Below are 21,176 nucleotides of genomic sequence, written 5' to 3'. Positions count from 1 at the left end.
TTAATCCCACCACTCAGGAAGGCAGAAGCAGGCAGATCACTTTGAGTTTGAGTCCAGGACAGCCAAGGCTACATAGAAAAATCCTGATTCTAAACACCAAACAAAGCAGTGAGAGGTAAGAGTCAATGGCAAGGCACATGCCTAACAAACACAGGCAAAGTCTAGGTTTCAGCCCTAGCACCAAAACAACAGAATAAGGAAAAGAGGTGCGTCCATGTAAGTCAGAGTCCGCAACCTTCCTAACGCTTTGACCCTTTAATACAATTTCTTACACTGTGGTGGCCCCCGACCATAAAAGTATTTTTGTTCCTACTTCATAACTGTAATTTTGCTGCTGTTATGAATTGTGATATAAATATCGGATATGCAAGATATCTGATATTCAACCCCCAAAGGGGTTGTAACCCACAGGTTGAGAACCACTGAAAAGGATCATAAAAGGTAATGAATTGTTGACTATTATAAAATTTCCAGCAATCATCTGGTTAATTAAGATAATTACATTTATTTTTTATTTCAAACTATGACCCCCAAGCAGACGCCCAGGGAAAGGGTGTGGCAGGGCAGGGATGGCGGATCCCAAATCCTGTTGGCCCGGCCTTGTACCTAGACCTCCCACATACTCCACTGCCCAGGTCCAGTGTGTGATCTCCTGAGCCCCAAGGAGGTGTGACAAGCGCCGTCCCTGGCTGCTGCAGGAGGGAGAGTCCAGACAGCCTGGGCCCTAGCACCTGTCTCTGTAGATCAGTAGCAGGGAGCTTCTCCAGAAAGGATGTGAAGAGAGACAGAGAAAAGGTGGCCAACGCTGAGAACAGAACTAGGGGTCCGCTCTGTCTTCCCTGTAGCAGCTGGGGGAGCCCTTGAGCTGAGCTACAAGTGGGGCTCCGTCCCCTTCTAGGCTACAGGTACCACAGGGCTGGAACTGCCTCCCATGGGGACTCGCTGAGGCTTTCTCTTTTGAGACTCCACCAAGGCCCAGCAATCCCAGTGAAGTTCAAGGAGCTTGGAGGCCCTCAGGCCAAGGTGACCTGGAACCGCTTCTTCCAGAAATTCACAGTGTGTGACCTAAGTCCCTTGATATCTCCTCCAGTTTCCTCCTCTACAGAGTGAATAAAATGACGCCTGCTGACCTCTATGAGTGCACCTCTGAAGGGAAGTCAGCTGACAGAAGGAGCTAACTCCTCCCTGTGCCTGCACGGTGTGCAGCAGAGAGGCTGCCGGTCCCTGGGTCTGCGAGTCCTGGCCTCTCTCCCTGAGATTCCTCTGCCCCTGTTGCCAGGGCAGCATACACACACCCAGTCCGGAGCACGGATTTAAAACAGGATGCTGGGAGAAACCGGGGCAGAACCATGTGGAGCGCTTAGACCTGTGTCTACACCACTGTGGTCCTCAGTGGAAAACTGCAACTAGAAGAGGGGACAACCCCCTTCCTCCACCGAGAGAGGACACAAAGTTTCTGGTGAACTGTGTGGATAAGCACCCAAATACCAACAAACGGAGGCCTACCCCTAGTGTGGCAGTAGCACGCTTTGTCGTGACTCCGACATCAAAAATGGGAAAAGGGCTTGAATATCTCCTATTGCCTGGCCATGGCAGTGGGAAAGGATGGGCAATAATCTGGAGAGCAGGTATACCAAGGGCAACCTCCAAACATATGTTTTTCAAATCACCAGAGGGGCCAGAAAAACCAGGTGTTAGCATCTACAGAAATAAGGAAAGGGACCCAGGCACCCTTAGCAAGAAAAGGGTACAGCCCAATCTAGCCCAACTGCCCCACCCAGCCCCTCCACATTCTGGGACACTGTTCTAATGCCAACAGCCCTTCGGCTCAAACATGCTTAAAATGGCGACGGCGGCCTGTAGGGCCGGGCGTTTGTCGTGCTGTTTTCCACGGTGCCCTCAGTGCCAAGAAAAACCTATCATCAGAAATGCCATCAGCTATATTTATCTATCTCTCAGCCCCCCCAGCCTCCTCTTCCCGTCTGCCAAGCAGGGCCCTGCGCAGCGCCCCCCCTCACCCAGTGGGCACACGTCCCCGTCGCTGATGACTGTGACCACCTGCCCAAGGCTGAGTCCCTACCACTCCCTTCCAGGGCTCTGACAGTGCGTATGCAACACCGTTCTTCCTGGTGTACACCCACAGGGGGTTCCAGCATGCGCCTGGCCAGGGGCTGGTCTGAGTGTCCCTCTGCATCTATAGACCAGGACGACTCCATTTCCCTTCCTCCTCAGCTCTCTGCGAAGAGGGGCCTCAGCAGTGCTGCTCTGCTCTCAGCCCTATACAAGCGGCGCGCCTGGTCTCTGGGTACCATTCCCACAGCGCTGACCAGTCGCCCGGGCAGACCTGCGGCCCTCACTCCACTCTCCGGCACGGAGCGGCAGAGTCTCTGTCTCCATCTGGAGACACCACAAATGCCTAAGTGAGATGTTTGTATTATGAAGGACTCCAGCTCTCTCAGTCCACAGAACCAAGAAGAAAGTGGTGGAGTCTGGGACCAAAAAGGGAAAATGGCAAAGTCAAGATTTATAACCACTCAAGTCCTCTGGGATACAATGAACAGGGGCAAGTCATTTGCTGTCAGGCACTTGAACCCTTTCATGACTCCACACAGGCTTTGACATGAGCCCTCCATGGGCCTAGGTCCTCAGGAAGAGCCTCTCAGCCTTGCACTTCAGGGTAAACATCCTGAGCCCTATGTTGTCCCACGGCTTTGGGCACCCTCTGCCCAGCCACCACGCCCCTAACTCAGACAGGAGTTCCAGGGAGCCCGCTCCGAGAATGAAACAACCCAAATAAAAAATTTTGAAACCCAGAAGCTCTTTCTCTCCTGCCCCCTCCCCCTCGGCTGGCAAATGAAAACAAACAAGAAATCAAAGAGGCCTTTTGTGCGAGCCCTGCACTGACACGGCTGGGGCCTTTGAAAAGACGTCTGAATCGGACAGTGAAGGATAAAATAACCTAAGCGTGGCAGCTCTTGGGGAGGGAGGCAGAAAGGGCTGCGAGGCCGCTACCTTCTCCCGGCAAAAAGTGGGGACACTGGCTGCCACAGGACACTAGAGCAGAGAGAGAACCTAGCAGGGCCTCACTGTCTGTCTGCACCCCATCTCTGCAAGAAGGACCCTGACTCTCCTTTATGGCCACCATGAACTGAGCTTCCCCCCAAGGAAGCCCTGAGGGCCTCTCACTAGCAGGAATTACTGCAGGTTCTTGCCTACTGGGTATTCGGGATGGAACTTTTCAAAAGCCACCAGCCAGCCTTTGCCTGGTAGGCACATAAAGGATTTCCTTCTTCCTAGAGATTTGGGAGTCCTAAGACCATAGGCTAAGTGTGTACTTCACGAAAGACAGTCTCCCTTTTTTTTTTTTTTTTTTTTTTTGAGACAGTGTCTCTCTGTATAGCAGCCTTGGATGTCTTGGACTTGCTTTGTAGACCAGGCTGGCCTCAAACTCACAGAGATCCACCTGCCTCTGCCTCCCGAGTGCTGGGATTATAGACGTGTGCCACCATGGCAGACTTCTCCCACCCTTTTTGGTAGTGCCAAAAGTAAAACAATTCCTCGGGCAGTCCTTCTGGTGGCTAACCCCGAGCACTCCTGCTAGAGATCAGCCTGTTTCCTCTGGGCTGATGATGGAGTGCAGCTGGTCACCATGCCCATAATTATGGACTGGATCGTCCAGCCAACTTTGGCTCGCTCACGGTCCGACGTCTGTAGCATAAGCTCAGACAAGGACCTTTCATCTCCCTCATGTTACGGCTCCAGCTTGGCCAGCATAGAAAGCATTCTATCAAGACCCCTGGGAGCCACAAGCAGCAGTTCCTGCCTGGCTGGACAGACAGCCCGGGGGCAAAGAGGACAGGAGCAGGTGCTCAAGGGGCTCCAGAAAGAAGGAGCCTGAAGAGGGGTCAGAGCAGTCTCTCCACAGCCAGGACCCCGAGGTGTGCTGCAGGCCTGTGCTGTTGGGGGCCCTAATAACGGTGAGGCCTTAGTGTTATGTAGCCGGAAGGCCCTGAAGGTGTCAAGTGCACTAGGGCTCTGGCAAGGCTGGAGGTGCTGATGAGGACACTTTGGACGGAAGGAGGGAGGGAGCACATGGGCTCTTCTCAGGTGGAAGCTGTCACAGTCAGATCAACCTGCTTCCACCTGGGCCATCCCAAGACAAAGGTGAAGAAGGCAGAGAGGCATGCTGGGCTCAGTAAATCACAACAGTGGTCACCGTGGCAGCTGCCACCCATGGGTGGCCTCGGCATGAGTTGACTCAAGCCGGTGAGCCACATACCTTGAGCCAGAGGCATTAAGACTCGCAATCATCAGCGGGGCACGGTGGCGCACACCTGTACTCCTAGCACTCTGGGTGGCAGAGGCATGCGGATCTGTGTGAGTTCGAGGCCAGCCTGGTCTGCAAAAGCCAGTCCAGGACAGCCAAGACTACATAGAGAAACCCTGTCTCAAAAAAAAACAAACAAAACAAACAAACAAAACAAAGGTAGCAATCCTCACAGCAACAGTGGCACCGCTGACAGGAAAGTCTCACGTGAACTAGACATTGAGTCACAAAATAACCCGTAGATCTTGCTAATGTCAATAATTGTGTTCCTAGACCCTGTCGTCTCTGCCAGCCCAGATACCAGATGGTGCTGCCTTAAGACACAGACAAGCGGGTGACGAAGGGTCCGTGTTCAGGGTGGATCTGGAAAGGGAGCAGCTTTGGCGGTCCTTCCCACATGCACCAGACTCACCAGAAGGCGTGGGAGCCCAGAATAGTTTTAGGGGTCATCCCTAGCATTAAGCAGGAACAAGCGATAGCCGCTGCCAGTGAGGCACACTGGTTAAGAAAGCCTGGCTCAGGCCTCGAAGCCTGAACTGTGAAGCCCAAGCAACTCCTGGAAGGAGCAGAATCAAACCAAAAGAACATCTCATACTTTCCCAAGTGTGCTAGGCAAAGCCTGACTTACGAGCTAATTTCCTACAACAAAGATGGCTGAGCCTGCCTACCCCAGGCCTGGCAGCACACCGAACCACAGAGCACAGCTTGCACAGGTCCCGTGGGAAACTGCACAGGAGGAACGGTCCACTTCCCTCAACAAAAACTGCCCCAAAAGTCCTGAAGACCCAGAGGAGGAGGACAGTGATGATGCAGCGGTGACCACCGCTACTGGACAGTCTTATTTGGGGTCTGACTTAGATGGACTAGAAACAAAAGCAGGTTGATAATTAGGGACATGGGGATGTCAACCGGGTATCGCATGATACAAAAGACTGCTGAGCTGCGAGTAGTAGAGCAGGCCTTTCACCCCAGCACCACGGAGGCAGAGGCATGTGGATCTCTGTGAGTTCAAGGCCAGCCTCTTGAGTTTGAGGACAGTGAGATCCTCAAAAAACAAAAAACCTCGGACTTACTGAAATCTCAGATGTGACAACAGTATTTGGCTCAGCGTTTTAAGAGATGTACACAGAATGTTTATGGGGACAGACTGTGATGCCCAGTACTCGTAGGCAACGGGAGACCAGGTGACTTGCGCCTAACCTCAATCAAGGTCTGTGAGTCCCGCAATGGGTGTAGGAGCTAGGTGCCTGCTAATGGTAAAGAATCTTTATAGTTCTGAATTTTGTCTCTTTTGCTAGGGCTGAAACCAAGGTTCGAGGTTTGATCCTTGCTATCCTCTCACTTTTGGAGAGCTCATGGGATTTGGAGACAGTCGGCATGACTGCTAGGCCTACACAGCTGCGCCTTTCCACACCACAGAGTCCCTCTACCCCCACTCCGGATGTCGCTGCCACACCCCCTGCTCGGGGACACCTGCTCTGCATGAAAAGATGTCCCAAGGAAATGGACATATACCCCCCCAATCACCACACCCCAAGTCCATGACAGGGCTTTCTGCTTCAGGCCTGCCTCCGCCTCCCCTGCTGAATGTCGCCGGATGTGTTCGCCGGATGCCAGGTGACAGTCCTTCACAGCAGATAGGTGGCTTTGTGGCAGCCTTTTGGCCCAATTTCTAGATGTCGCCCATCCATACCCTCTATTACTTCTCACTGTGTCTTGGCTCAGATCCTCTGGGCACAAGGGCCTGGGAGGGTCTGGGCGACAGTCGTGCCTAGCTGGAAAGCTCTGTCTTCCTATCTCCAGTCATGTCAAGCAGGGTGGTTAAAACTGGCACCACCAACTCAGCCCCACCCAGCTCTTCAACTCAGCTTCTATTTTTAAAGATTTATGTACTGTCATGTGTATGAGTATCTTGCCTGCACCATGTGCCTGAGGAGGTCAGAAGAGGAGGTCGGATCCTCTGGAACTGGAGTTACAGATGGTTGTGAAGGGCTGCGGGTGCTACGAACAGAAGCCAGGTCCTCTGGAAGAACGAGTGTTCTTAACCACAGAGCCATCTCTCCAGCCCTCAGCCCCGGACCTGCTTTCTTCTACTGTGGCTCGGCTGCGTACGTTAAGAGGAAACAGAGAAGGTGATATCACAGAATCAACACCAGTCACAGGACGTTTGTCACCACACCGGAGTGGCTCGGGAAGGAACACGCAATGAGGTCCTATGAGTGGTCCTGGCCTTATCAACATCTACATTTCCTCCAGAAAGGTACACTGAAATTCTAACCATTCCAGCAAAAAATCCTGAACATTCATAGCTACTGTCTGACGTCTGGGCTGGAATTACAACCAATACCCAATATGTCTCCAGCTATGTACCCAGTTATTTGTTAAGGCCGGGCCTCAGCCTGGCCAGAAGTGGCCTTGGCAACATTCGGTGTACTATGAATTCACTCGTATTCCTGGGTGAATGATCTCATTAGCTGGGGATAGGAAGCCTTGTTCCTTCCCTTGCCCCCTTCCACCTGCCAGATCAGTAGAGAAGCCAGGAGGCTGGGCAACGGCTTCCTCCCTTACACGCCCCCAGCTCATCTCAACCCACAGGGGCAGTAGTCAAGAATGTGACATGGGCTGGCTGGTCCTATCTTTCATTCCAGCGGAGACAAGCAGTCAAGGCCAGCCTGTTCTACACACCATTTCTGGGCTAGCCAGAGCCACACAGTGAGACCCTGTCAAAAATAAATAAGTAAGGTAGCCTAAAATAAGAGGCCAGGAAACAATACAACTGCCAGGGTCTAAGCACCAAGGGGTAAGAAAGGAAGAAGGAGAAGTCGCCAGTCTAGAACAAAGAGGGATGTTGATTTTCTCCACTTGGTTCTTGGGTTCCAAGCTCTAGAAATGGAAGGCCTACACTCCCTGAGTGAAAAAGTTATCTGCTAGAAGCACTGGCAGGACAGATTCCTGCTCCAAGCAGCCCGCAGCACCCCAACACTGACAGGCTTTCACCCTCAAAAACCCTCTTCCTATATACACAGAATGAGGGATAACTTTGCCTCCCTTAGATTCTTCCCCCCAAATAAAAAAGCTAAGAGAAAATCTAAACTGCAGCGAGACGGAAGGACAGGAACCTGGCCTTCTAAATTGAGGGGTCACTTAAGGCCACGTGGAGGCCTAGAAAGATCCATAAAGTAGGAGGGTCCATGGCCTCCAACCAGTCACCAAATCCCTCAGAGAGGGAATGAGCAGGGAGAGAGGCCTGGAATGTCACTTCTCTTCACACTGACATAAACTCAACACTTGCTCTCTGTAAGGATAGCACTCCTGAAAACATCTCCCCAGCTGTGTGCCTGGACCTGTCCACACCACTTCCTCCTAACTTTCCCGATAGGCAAGGGGGTGGCCCCAGTAGCATGAACTGCCTTTCTTTTTTATGAATGAATACAGGAAGACGTGGAGGCACTGTCACAGGAAGGGCAGGTTTTCAGTTTTCCAGAGCTTAAGTAAAGCCACATTCTCTCACAGTCGCACAAAAAAAGAGGAAGAAGGGAGATGGGGAGGGGGGTGTGCTGGAATAGTGGAAAGGAAAACACACACACACACAAACACGCACAGAAGGTTTGGTAGCCTCTCATTACAAGTTGGTTGGGCACAATGTAAACACACTTCTGCCTTGCTTAATCACAGGGCACCGGCCCGTTTAGGTTTCAAAGGCGGCAGTAAATTGGGCGTAGCTGAGTGGAGGCTAAAAATTAACCAGCCATCTCTGCTTCAATTTGTAAGAAAACAAAAGTGGAAAGAAATTATGAAAAAAGAAAGGGAAATGAGGGTGGGGGACAGGCAAGGCCGGAGCTCTGAACTAGCCCAGGCTAGACACATGGCAATATCAGAAGAACAGAGGCATCTAGGAGACACTGAAGGCACAAAAGGGACCGGGTTTTTTGTTTGTTTGTTTGTTTGTATTTTTGCAGGTTTTGTTTGTTTCAGACTCTTCTATAGCAAGCTGTTCCCTGGCAGGCCTACTCCCCACAAAGCCCCTCTGCGCCATCACAGGGCCCAGGGCCACTGGCACCATCCTGGAGCGGGCAGCTCAAGGATTCTCACTGCGCTCTCTCTCGCTACAAAACAAATCCTAGCCACAACAGCTCCTACCTGAGCCAGAATCGGCCCTACTGTCTGCCCTCTACTTCCCACTTCACTTAGTCTCACGGTCCAGATGCCAACCACATGCCCCTCTCCTGAACTTGCTGCCAGCTACCCACCACCACCAAAGCCAGCCTTTCCTGGGAAGCCACACAGAGCTGCACCTTCTCCCCAACCCCTAGCCCTCCCGTCTCACCAGCAACAGTGTTGATGTTGTCATCATTTGTCTCAAACTCTCACCGTTATGGGTAATTATGGGACATCTTGGCCCTATCCTAAAACCTCCAGCATCTTTACTATGGGAAAGACTGGGATGCCCAAATTGGGTGCCATAGCGAGGGAGGGAAGGGGAAAGAGCAAAGGGGAAAAACAGAAAAAGGATGGGAATGAGAGGGCACCACCACGTGTGCGTGCCTGCGGGGCAGAGCCCAGGAAGACAGTCTCCCAGGGAGGCCCCTAAGCAGAGCTGTTCAGAAAAAGGAGGAGCAACAAACACAACAAATGCCGCAAGTGAAGTAAAACTGGGGAGGGGTGTTGAAAGCGACCTACCCGGAGTGTGGACAAAGTAAGCCAGATAAAGGTCCAGTTCTTTGATTGTGACTCCAATGTGATGTGGCTGGACGCACAGGCCGGGGTTCGAGCACTGGGGGGACTTGTAGAGCCGCTCCCCATCAGTACTTTCCAAAGGGATCCCTTTAAACAAAATCACCATGACCAGGTCCAGCCGCCACACCTTGTCGGCCTGGCGCAGGCAGTCAATCCGCCGGATCTTGCCCTTCTGGTCGGGGTTGGAGAGCACGCAGCAGGGGGGCTTCTTGCCGGTGATGGTCAGCACGAAGTCCTCGCGGAACTCGGGCCGGATGTCCTTGCGCAGCTTGGCCAGCAGCCGGGATGCCCATTTCTGCTTGATCTCCGGCTTCTCGCCCAGCAGCTCGTCCTTCACCGCGCGCTCCTCGTCCTTTGACATCCGTTTCTCGTGCTTCTTGAAGTACTTGCGCTTCCGCGCCTGCAGGTTGAACCAGGTGTAGGAGAAGGCTCGGACGTGAGGCAGCAGCGCCTCGATGAACGGGTGGAACTCATCCTGCAGGCGGCAAGCCGGGAGCATGTGGGGCGAGGGAGGACGGGAGGAGGGGAAGACGGGATGAGGGGGAAAGAGAGAAGGAGAAACGCAGCGTTAGAAGGGGGCACTAGGAAAACTGCCTTCTTCTCCTTCTCCCTCCCCCCGGCAATTTCTCCTGAGATTGTTCTACTGAAGTATGGTTTGAAGCCACCACCAGCTTCGCCAGCCACTTGCTCCCATCTCAGCCTCAGCAACCAAACAGAGGCACGGGAGCTTGTCCACACACCTATTCTCTCTCTCTCTCCACACACACACACATACACACACACACACACACGTGCACACAGACAATGTTGCTACACACACAACCCACAGGCTTGCTGCCCCCCCTCCCCGTCGCACCCATGACATCTCCATGTTCTACAGCAGCTGTGAACTAGGGTTAGCTGGTCCCAGCACAGTGCCCGGCTGCCTGAACGTGCACACCGAAGGGCATGCAAGAGCTGCCTCTGTCCTTCGGTCCGGACTGGCCAAGGTTTGACTGCCCCCGAGAAGACAGAAAATGCCATCTGAGATGGAGGAAGCAGCGTTGGGTCCCCTCTCACCAGGCTGTTCGCATTTTCTTTTCTCCAGATCCAGTTGGAACACCCTCCCCAGCATTTTTTAAAATCAGATCTAAATCTTAAATATGTGGTTTCAGCTTTGTTATCGGCACCAATGCTAATGTTAATCACAGTAATAATGAACAAAACACTTCTTGTTAGCCCAAATAAGGTGGTTTTTCTCAGCCACATTAGGGTTAAAAGCTACATGGGTCGTCTTTCGGCCCCTTCCCCAATCTCCCACAACCCCTTTACCCTCAATCAGGTGACAGAGGGCTGGTCTCTCTCAGGTTATTTTTTTTCCTTTTGTTTTGTTTTGTTTTTTGTTTGTTGCATGTTTGCTTGTTTGAAGTTTAAATAATAATTGATTTCTTTTTACAAAAATAAAGCTGGAAAAAAATCAAATAATTACCATTGATCTGAAGCACCCGGCAAAGCCAACGCCTGATTCTGAGATTCTGGGCTCAACAGAGTTATGAGTTAGGGGCGGTGGGACGCGGGGAGGAGGAGGAGCAGGGAGGAAGGTAAATGTTTTAAAGGGGGTTATTATTGGTGTTCTGGGGAATAGGGGGCGGGCTTGGGTGGATTCTCAAACCCTTCCCCCTCCACCCCCCACGCTCCATTGCACAGAGGGGGAAATTAATTTTTTTAAGGAGTAAAAAGAAAGAAAGGTCAGAGATGGCGAGCAGAGAGAGATGGAGGTGGCCTCTACACACACCAGGTAAACAAAAGCCAACAAATTGTTTCAATTTCTTCCTCTGTGCATCCTCTTGCAGTTTAAAATAAAAGAGCAAAAAAAATTTGCAAAATTAAAGATCAAAACCAACCTCCTACCTACCACCGCCACCCTACGCACACCCACGACAACGTACCCTACCCACCCCCCACGCCCCCGAAAAACAAAAACAAAAACCAGGAGGGAAAAAGCAGCAGCTGAAGAAAAGGCTTTCGGCTTTGGCAGCGGCACAGGGTGTAAACTTCGAGCGGCTCCCTCCGCCCGACCAGAGGGAGAGGGGGAGCTCGCAGATTCTCGGGGAAGAGGACGAGTTCTGACCGGCTGCAGACCGTTGCTGGCAGACGCAGCAAAAGAGAGAGAGAGGGAGCCAGGGAGGGAGGGAAGGAAGAGGGGGAGGGAGAGAGAGGATCTCAGGAAGACGGGGATGGGATGGGGTGTGCGATGGTGCGCATGTGAATGCGCGGGAGAGGGTGTGCACCAGCACGGGGGGGGGGGGGGGGCTTGTGGCTCCTTTTCTCTCTCAAACTCCCCCTCCCCTTTCATGCTCAATCCCCATCCATTTGTGTGTGCCAAGTCAGTAAAAAGGGGGAGGGAGACATCCAGAGGAAAGGAGAGAGAGAGAGGGAGGGAGAGAGAGAGGAGGAGAGAGAGAGAGAGAGAGAGAGAGAGAGAGAGAATGAGCGAGGGAGAGAGAGCGCGTGAAAGAGAGTGAGGGGGGGATCCACCTATTTGGCAAAGAGGCATCCTCATGCAGCCAATGGCTGGGCCCAAGGGGAGGAGGGAGCTGGGCGAGCTCAGAGGGTGGGGGAGAGCCCCCCCAGCAGTTGGAAACCAAAAACAATTTGCCCAATCGACAAGTTCACGTCTAATGAACAAGCAAAAGCAAAGTCCAGCAGATATGAATTTTCATCCCCGGTGCCCACTCAGGTCTGTTTGGCAGCAGCCATCCAGCAAACTTGGGGGGTGGGAACACCAGGACTGAGGAGACACGGACTTTTTTTTTTTTTTAAGCCAGAAAATAAATAAATAAAGGCCTGCCTCCTGGCGGGCTGGCGGCTGGGCGGGAGCCCCACAGGGCTTTGGGGAAGCAGCTGCGCCTTCTCTCTGTGTTCTGCTTTCAGTGTTTCTCTCAGGCCAGCACACTCTCTTTCTGGTTCTAGATTTATTTTTTTTAATGGAGCACAGTGTTGCAAGTGGACATTTTCCCCTCCCCCCTGAGCACCAGCCTACAGAACTATGAATAGGAGGAAGAGCTCCGAAAGTGTCCACGCCGGCGGCACTTCCAGGGCCCAGGCCGCTCTCGCTCGGTGGCTGGGTGTTGCCACCTCTTGGTCTTCCAGACCAGGCTGCCTGCAGGACTCCGGATTCCCAAACAAGGGGGCCGCACCCTTCACCTCCCTGCTTTCCCTCAGCCCCCTGTAAGCTCACAGCATCTCTCGGCCCACGCCCAGCCACACACACTCCATCAGTGGTGACGAGAGATGCCAAAGCAATGCAGCTCCTGAAACTGCAAGTTTATTAAAATAGCCTCCTGCCACGGCACTGCTCTGCAAGCACTACACAGGCTAGAAACAACAGCCAGCCCCTGGGAGAAGTGACAAGGCTGCGACCACCCCCCCTTCCCTCCCCAACAGCCCTCCCCTCCTCCAGATCTGCCTTTGCTACTCCTCCTTAGCTTTCTTACCTGTCCCTCAAGTCAGACTAAAGAGCCAAAGAAAGCGCAAGGTGCAGAGCATAAAGCCCAGGAGCCTGGGCAGAGGGAAGGCTTGGCCGGCCTTCAGGAAGACAGAAAGGAGGGCTGAAGCCAGAGAAATCTGTTTTCCAGGTCCCAGAGCAGGAGGGAGGGGAGCACTCTCAGGAGGGAGATTCCCCCACACCAGGGAGGACCCTCTCCAGAAAGGACTCCCAGCAGCTGGCTTAGGCCTCGGAAAGCAGTAAGAAGACAGGAAATGAGAGGAAGAGCAGAGGTAGGACATCAACAGACTTTGCTGAGTGACCGGCTCCCAGTCCTCAGAGCCACCCCCCCTCTGCAGGCTCAACCCTAAGCTGGCAAAGGAAAAAAGGTCACTGCTCATGCCTGCCCCTTTCCTCTTCAGCTGAAACCCTGTGCTCAGTGGCCTTTCTAGTCAATGGCAAAAAAGGTTCCTGGAAGAGTGCCTGCGGTGTGCCAAAACAAAAGATCCACCCCAATGATCCACCCCCTGACAATGGGAGGTGCCATCCAGCACCTGGGACCCCATACCCCAAATGGGCAACTCCAGTGGAGTGAGTTCACAGCTGACCCAAGAGACACAGTTAGAAAGAACAGTGCAGGAGGCAGGTGCCATCACAGACAGGCCTCTTAGGGTGCTGTTCAATAATTCACGTCCTGTGAATAACAGGCTTTGGTCCAAACAGCCAAGGATGCTAGCTTAGCAATAGCGACATGAGGTACTGAATGAACACTGCCTTCTCCACCTTGAGGAAGCAATTTCATTTTGTAAAGTCAAGATGAGGTCATAGAAGCTGCAGGTGAGTTTGTATTTGGTGGAATAAAGGGTAGTGGGGATGTTGCTGTTCTGGTTGTTTTCAATATTAAAATGAAAATGGCCAATATTGCTCTATGGCAAATCCTGGCTTGTTCCTTGTGTGGTGGAATAACGGGTTGAAGGTCTGGCTTGGGGAGCAACAGTTCCCACTAGGAGAAAATCCACAGATGTTCGGGACAGTGTGAGTGTCAGTCCCTGAGGAGCTGAGGAAGGAAAGTATCAAAGGTCCCTAGAGTGGCAAACTGATCAGAGAAGTGGCAGGATGGTGGACTGTGTGCAGGAAGCCCAGGAGACTCTGGCAGAAAGGCAACAGGCCCTTCCTCAGAGATCTGGGAGGAAGAACAATTGCCAACTGTCCTCTTAGCCAGGGGGCTATAACCCTGAAGGTGAGCAGATCACCTCTGGGCAGTGTCTCCTGCATGATGCTGCCAGCAGGGCCTGTGGGCTTCCTGTAAGCAGGCCATCCCGGGGGAGAAAACAGCGTGTGTGTGTGTGTGTGTGTGTGTGTGTGTGTGTGTGTGTGTTTGTGTGTGTACGCGTGCATGTGTCTAGACCTTCTCCTTTTGCAGGAGCCGGTGTAGGCACCCTTGGACGATCACCTGTCCTTCTCCCAGTCCTTCCTTTCCTCCCTCCCACCTTTCCGGAGGTCCCACCCTTGTACCTGACGCACCTACACCCAAGCCAAGACTGAAAATTGTTGATGATTCAAGTTGCTTCCAGGTCTGTGTTCAAATAGAAATGATGGTTCAGGATGGACAGAGCAAATGTGGGAACCTGCAGGTCACTGAGGAAGAAAAGAAAGGAAGAGAGAAAGAAAAGAAAAGAAAAGAAAAATTGACCAGAGGGAAAGCCAGGGATACTTAGGGCATCAGAGAAAACAAAAGGCTTCAGGGGGAGAAACAGAGGGAAGATAGAGTTTGAAAGGTACTTCCTCCATTTGCAGAAAAAAAAAAAAAAAAAGGCCAGGAAGCCAGAAATAATACTTTTGAAATCAATATGGACTTTTGGGTTTTGGAAGGGAAATTTCAAACTTTATGAAAGAAAGGCCTCTCTTATTTTTACAAAGATAGAATTTGGTGAAAACAGCAATAGTTTCTACTGAAATGCTGCTTAGATAGACTCTGGTACCTTTCAGCCATCACCAAGAGGGATGTGTCCCCACCCTCAAAGAAAGATTAAGCAGGCTACAGAAACAGAAATGCAAAGGTGGGGGGAGGCAAAGAGCAAACCCAGTCTAAGCTGGGCCCAAAGCTGGAAAAAAAAAAAAAAAAAGACAAAGATGAAGAGGGAAAAAAAAAAAAACCAGGGTGGAGGATAGGCACAGAAAAACAAGAAAATAGAAAAGGGCTCCATGACACAAAGAAGAAAAGAAAAAGAAAACTAAGGAAAATGGTGGCTTCCAATGATGAAAACCGTGTGCTTTCCAGGCAGTCATGTGAGCTGAGGCCTTATGGATTGTTTGAGGAAAAATGGGGGATACATCCAATCCTTCACTTACATGTACAGTATTAAAAATTCTTCCAGTAAACAAAATAATTTCCAAAAGCTGATAGAGACTTTGTGACTGGCCTTTGCTCCTGACCGTGAGGCAGCTAACAAGCTCAACAAGCCTTTTCAAATGCTCAGGCAAGGGAGGTCTCCTCATCTTTAAAAACAAAATCTTATTTGTCCTCAAGCCACTGGCTTCTGGGCCTAGATATATTCTTTTATATCCTGGGCCCCCTGGCCCATACGGATTTGGACAAGTACCCAGAGTTTAAGCACATGGTCGTGCTGTAAGCAGAAACCACCAGAGAGTCCAGGGTCCATTTTGCCAGAGCATTATGTGCAGACTAGGTAAGGGAAGGCACAGGAAATTAGAAAGGCCACAAACAGAAGCCCAGCAAGTTCACCTAATTCCTGGCATTTATAATTCTGCCTGGGTCTGGGTTGAAAGAGAACAGCTTCATACATAACCCCCACCACCAACACACACAGACACAAATCTCCCATCTTGTCAGGTCTGTGCCTCTCCCTCAGAAGGCTAAGAGAGGCCATGGGCAGACACTGTGGACAGGACTCTGGCAGCAGCCAAGGCAGAGACCTGGCTGCTTGTCCTAGGGGTGGGTGGGGCCTCGGTGGGGCCTCCCTCTCCGGGGGAGGCAAGGAGAGGCTCTGCTGCTCTGTGAAAGTATCCAAGAGTCTGGAAATGCTAGGAATGGAAACCGGAAAACGCACTTTCCGAGGAGGCTCCCGATAATTTGGACAAAGCGGGTTCTGGCTGATTTGAGCCTGCCTTTCTCTGTTCAGGAACAGCAGCCACAGGGCATGTGTGGGAAGTGTCCTTGGGCTGGATGTATGGCTCTGCCCACACCAGAGCAGGGTCTAGCTTGGGGTCTCTATCAGAAACAGGCCACTAATGCCCCTGTAAGATGCCCCTCGTGCCCCCACACCAGCTGCCTTTTCTCCCCCTTTTTACAAATCGGGAGCTGTGGCCTGGGACCGGGCCAACGAGCAGCCTCGTTCCTGGCTGGAACACTCCCCTGCTCCAAGCACATCTCCCCTCACCCTCTTGGCACAGAACAAGTTAGAGTGGGGATGGGGGTGTTGGAGGAGAGGCTCCATTCTCCCAGTGCCTCTGGAAATTGTTTACTTTCATCTTGTCTTCTATGGGGAATAGGAAACAAAAACCCTAGTCTTTAATTCATTATTTAGCTTGAAACTTCCGTGTCACCAAATACAAGTAAATGCTGGGAAGGCCAGAGCTCTCTCTAGTCAGTGGGCTGAGTGGGGACAGGGCCCTTCAAAGAACAGCAGGACAGGTGACAGCCAAAGGCTTCGAGGGGCAGATGCAGCCAGGGGCCTAACCAACCTGGATGGCTTTGAAAGTATCACTCCACAGTGGCTCAAGGCCCAGGAAGAGGGAGGAACCCCACAGACCAGCTTCACAACTTTCTCTAAAGAACAGAAAAACTGACAAAAGGCGAGAGAGGAAAAAAGGGCTGCCATGGGGTAGGTGACGTCGGTGTGCCCAGCACAGGAAAGTATCTGCGGGGAAAGAGAGGCTGGGGCAGGGCGGCCGCAGGAGCAGCTCCCTCCTTCAACAACCCCTTCAACAACCGTTCCACTACCGTTCAAGAACGCCCGCAGACACCCTAGCCCCAAAAGCTCGCTCTGGATCCCACTCCCTTCCGCCCCCGCCCCCGCGTGGCTTCTCAGCGCTTCCCCGCCGAGAGCCCAGGCTCCTCCAGATCCCTGCGCCCAGCCAGCCCGCACCGTGGCACCCTTGGCCCTGAGGGAGCATCTTTCTTCAGTTGCTGCAGCAACAGGCATAGCCCCGAGCTCTGGGGTTTTCACTGCTCGAGGGTTCTGGGGAGGCTGGGCCGACCCTGCTGGGCAAGCGGCTTACCCAAAATGTTCAGTTTCAGACATTTTTTCCAATCCCTCAAAACGTACTGCTCCCCAATTATTTTATGACCGGAATCACTGCCAAGGAAACCCTAGAATCCTCATTTCCCTGGTGCCTAAGCCCCTGCAGAGAGAGGCTGGCACCAGGGCCTGAAGGACTTCGGACGGTGCCCACCCTCTGCCACCCGCTCATTCCCTCCGGGCTCCCTTTCTTTCTCACCCTCTCTCCCCCTCTGCGTCCTCCAGCTCCAACACAAACTGTTTGCACGGGAAGTCTCCCTCTATGACCCGATTCAGCACACACAAGAGAAAACTGTGGGCGACAGACGCAAGGCCCTAACGAACTTGAGTTAATTAATGCTGGGGAAGAAAAGAGGCGCCCTCGCTCTGTTGAATCACGGTTCACTAGCCCTTTCAGTTTGCTGTGGGTGGAGGAAAAAAAAGAGAGGCTTTTTGGTTCAAATATTTTTGGGGGGCAAAGAGAAAACAAAAACACCGCTTAAGGGCTGTGGGGGGTGGAGGGCGCTGCAGCAGCTACCTGCCCAGGAAGAGCAGAGGCGGCAAGAGGGAGCCTGCCCAGGGCCAGGGCGTCGTCCTCGCGCTTCTGGCCAGAGCCGACAGCACAGAGAGGGAAGGCCAAGGCGGCCGCTGTCGCTGGCCTGTTCAAACACACTGCTCCAAAAATTATACTGTCAGACTAGAAGATGCACGTTTTAAAAAAGTCCAGATCTAAAAATTCAATTTGAACACAGCCGTGAAAATGTTTTTTACACTGCAGAAAACTGAAGTATGGATGGCAAGCGCACAAAAAAAAAAAAAAAAAAAAGTAAGTGAAGGGGAAGAAAGGAGGTGGTAATGGAGGGGCAGGAGAACAGCTGCAATTTTGCTTTCCAGATGTTGACAGCAAAATGTAATTGGCAAGGAAGGTCCTCTGTACTACTTCTTCTCCTCTGGTTCTGAAACTAAATCCCACTTCTGTACCTGTCTTAGGGCAGGCTGCAGGCCCTCTTCTTGTGTGGATGGCTCAGGAAGCTGCGCGGACCACACGACTTTGAGTTGTTTTTTTTTTTTTTTTTTTAATCAGCCCACTAATTTTTACAAGCATTCCCTCCATTCCTAGAAGGAAAAACTGAGTAAAGCAAGCTGGAGTACATTTTTCTTTAAGTTTTTATTTTAAATTTGTAATGGGCAGCCTTTTCTTTACCACTGGGGCCCAGAGCCATTCTCTCTCTCTCTTTCTCTATCTCTTTCTCTTCCTTCCTTCCTCCCTTCACAAACTTTCAGCAGAAGCTGCCGTGTAAAGAATGCTCACATTGTAAGTACACTGCTCCTACATTTCCACAAACAGAACACACCCGTGCAACTCCGCCCACATTAAGAAAGAAGCATTTTCAGTACTGTTAAACAGGCCTTACATTTTTTAAGCTATGGAGTTTCCATAATTTAGGAATCCTTAAGAATAGTTCTGTAAAAGCCAAGAGCCTCAAAGTGGACATTTGCGTGTGTGCACACACCTTAGACACCAGAGACCAGTATGTGTGCTCATGTGGCCACAGAGCTCTACGGTGAATAGAAGCCCCTGTCACCCTCAGTAACGCAGGGGGAATGAGTGTGTGTGTGTGTGTGTGCACGCGCGCGCGCGCGCGCCTGACTCTGATCCCATCAACAGAGCATCCAACTGTGCAGCAGTTCAGCAAACTAGCAGGACATGGAGGGGAGGGGGACAGGACAGGACCCACCGATCTCAAAGCTTTGGCGACTGAGGGAGAAAGGCCCCTCCTCTTAGCCGGCCTGCAGGCACAGGCAGAGACTAGAGAGGCTCCGTATGTAGGTCAGGAAGCTCCTAGGTGTGAATGAGCACACTCCGGGCAATCAGGACCCATTGCTGCCCACCGGCCCCTGCGGGTGGTGAAGGGAAGAGGCCCTAGGAGGAGGGTGCAGAGGGAGAAGCAGGCAGCTGCAGGCTAAGCTGGGACTCTAGGGCTAGGCCGCCCCTGGCAAGGAAGGCTGAACTTTGCTGTCTATCCCTTCATTGCCTCTACACTCAGCTGGCTCCCCCACCCCTTACTTTCACTAGCACTAAATTTACTTTATAATTTTAAAATTAAATTTAAATTAAAAAAAAAAAACAGGAAAGAGAGAGCACTGAAGGCAAAATACCTCCCACGATATCTCTCCAAGGAGGAGGAAAAAAAGTTTCTGCTTATGTAAAAAGATGGATGCAAGGGATCACTGAAAAGTCTAAACACCAAATAACAAGGAAAATGAGAGAAAAACGTGTTTAATTAAAAACACCTGAAGCAAATAAGCAAGTCCTGCAGCTTGAAGGCACAGTGGGTATGTGCCCCCACCCCTGCTCACTTTCCTTCCTTTCTCACAGGGAGCCAAGTCCTCCCCAATGTGCCGAGGGCCCCTGCCTTTTAACTGCTCTACCCTACCATTGAGGGAAGGCCTAACCCCAAAGGAAACCTCCACAGCCCCATTCACAACCCTGTCCCAATTCCCACATCTCTCCAGGCAGTGCCTAGCCTTTGCACATTCTTCCTCTGGAATCCAGGGCCTGTGGGCAGCAGCATTTGTGCTACCCAAGCAGACAGATCTTCCTCCTACCAAGGGCACAGGACTGCCAAGGCAGCCTTCCAGAACCACACTTTCCTTGTTGCACAGGAGCTGGTAAAAAAGAACTATATAGCTTAATTTTAAGTATGACTGTGGGCCCAAGCCCTCGCCTGGGGCAACCTTTTTAAAGAGGCTTGCTTGATCCTCTTTGGGATGAGGACTGCTAGATAAGAGGCGCAGTGCAGGCAGAGGGGCAGACCTCTGAGTGTTCAAGGCCAGCCTGGTCTACATAGTGAGTTCCAGACTAGCCACAGCTATGTAGTGAGACACTGTCTCACACAAAACAAAAATAAAATATAGCGAAGCTACTTCCCTATACCCGGGTTGGCACTCCCTGAGCCGGCCAGCAGCCTGGGAAAGGTGCCCTCTCTGGCACAGGGTACCAGAGCCCAGATCCTTTCTTTCTTTCTTTTTAAAACCATTCTACTTACTGCAAAGCGGGCAGCAGGTCAGGCAGGGGCGGGGGACAGCCATCTCCAATTCGGGGACAACTGCTTACCGGCAAGTTTCCCACTTTGTGCCAGTCTGGGGGGTTTCAAATCAGACGGGAGTTAAAGGGAAGGGAGAGACAGAGCCAAAAGAGCTGGAATTAAAACTCGCCAGGTCGGGCTGAAGAGCACTCTTTCGGGTCTTTAAAATAAGACAATGCCGAATGGGAAGGAGAGAGAAGACTTGAGTTACTTCTCACTCTTTAATTATTCCAATTCTTCTTCGCATTATTTTTTTTAAACCACTACATTAGCCAATGATATATTCTAACCCCCAACAAAGCTGGTATTTTTCCCTGATTACAGACTCTGTCGTGGCAAACCCGGGCTCTGACTACAGAAGAAGCACGAAAGTGCATTCCTAAAATGAGACACAGGTTTTTTATTATTATTAAAATGAAAGTGATGCCTTGCGTTTCTGGAGCCCTTTTCAGCGAAGGGCATCCAGGTGCCTCCTGCCCGGCTCCACCGGGGAAGTCGCCGCCGAGAGCCCGCCCACCGCGGCACTCAGCCGCTCTCCAGCCCCACGGCGGGGCAGCCGCAGCATTTTCCGTGTTTTCCTTTTCTTCCTGCCTCCCTTCCTTTCTGCCCGTCTCTACCCTTCAGCCTGTCTTGCATACTTTCTAAAAAGTAGTAATAAAACTTTAAATAGGAAAAAAAAATTAAGTGTGGGCGCCGGGAGCTTGAACAATAATGAGGTGCTAAGTGTGGCGGGGAGTTTCAAGTTGTGTGGGAGCAAAGTTTGCAGCTCAGGTGGGTCATCCTGGGAGTGAGAACCCGCGGGTCCAGTGTCAGCGCTGCCCACGGCCACCTCCCCGCAGGGTGCGGGCTGAGTCCTGGACAATTGGGGGCCGAAATGGTCTGCCATGTTCAGCGCCTAAGCTCTAATTCAGGGGCGCGGGCACTTTCTTGAAACTTCTCGGTGGTGGCTCTGGCTCAGGGGACGTCCCACACCCGCTCCCCGTCCGCCAGGCTCCGCGTCAGTCCTCCCGCTTTCCCCCTGCCCCGTCCCGACGTGGAAGTCCCCCAACACGGCGGTGGCCAAAGGGGAGCGAGGCTCTGGCGTCCCAAATTCAAGACGTCAGCCCCAAGAGACAAACCCATGCTGATCATGGGGACAAAATAAGATTTTTAAAGAGGGTGATTTTTGTTCGTGTGTGTGTGTGTGTGTGTGTGTGTGAGAGTGTGTGTTGTCTTTAAACAATACAAAATAAACAACAAAACCCAGGACGCGCAGGGCCCCGCGCCCGCGGTCGGGAGGCCGGGGAGAGGTGCGAGCGCATTTTCTGCCACTTAGT

At 51.9% G+C, this 21,176-nt stretch overlaps 1 protein-coding gene across 7 annotated transcripts in view; it reads right to left on the bottom strand.

The window, feature by feature from the left end:
• The window catches only part of Nfix (nuclear factor I X), a 94,919-nt gene that overhangs the window by 58,303 nt on the left and 15,440 nt on the right, over window positions 1-21,176 (bottom strand). For 2 of the 7 annotated variants that reach the window (XM_060392351.1, XM_060392353.1), the window contains exons 1-2: window positions 10,533-10,832; window positions 9,008-9,539 (exon numbers count right to left, since the gene is read on the bottom strand). In XM_060392351.1, the coding sequence (XP_060248334.1) occupies window positions 9,008-9,539; window positions 10,533-10,535 (535 nt within the window). In that variant the 5' untranslated portion in view covers window positions 10,536-10,832. Of the gene's footprint in view, window positions 1-9,007; window positions 9,748-9,920; window positions 10,057-10,532; window positions 10,833-21,176 lie in introns of those variants that run through there. The other 5 variants (XM_021632210.2, XM_060392352.1, XM_021632211.2 and 2 more) reach the window with 4 other exon arrangements.

Source organism: Meriones unguiculatus, chromosome 10, assembly GCF_030254825.1.
Source record: "Meriones unguiculatus strain TT.TT164.6M chromosome 10, Bangor_MerUng_6.1, whole genome shotgun sequence".
NCBI lineage: Eukaryota > Metazoa > Chordata > Mammalia > Rodentia > Muridae > Meriones > Meriones unguiculatus.
This window is presented reverse-complemented; position numbering and strand designations above follow the sequence as displayed.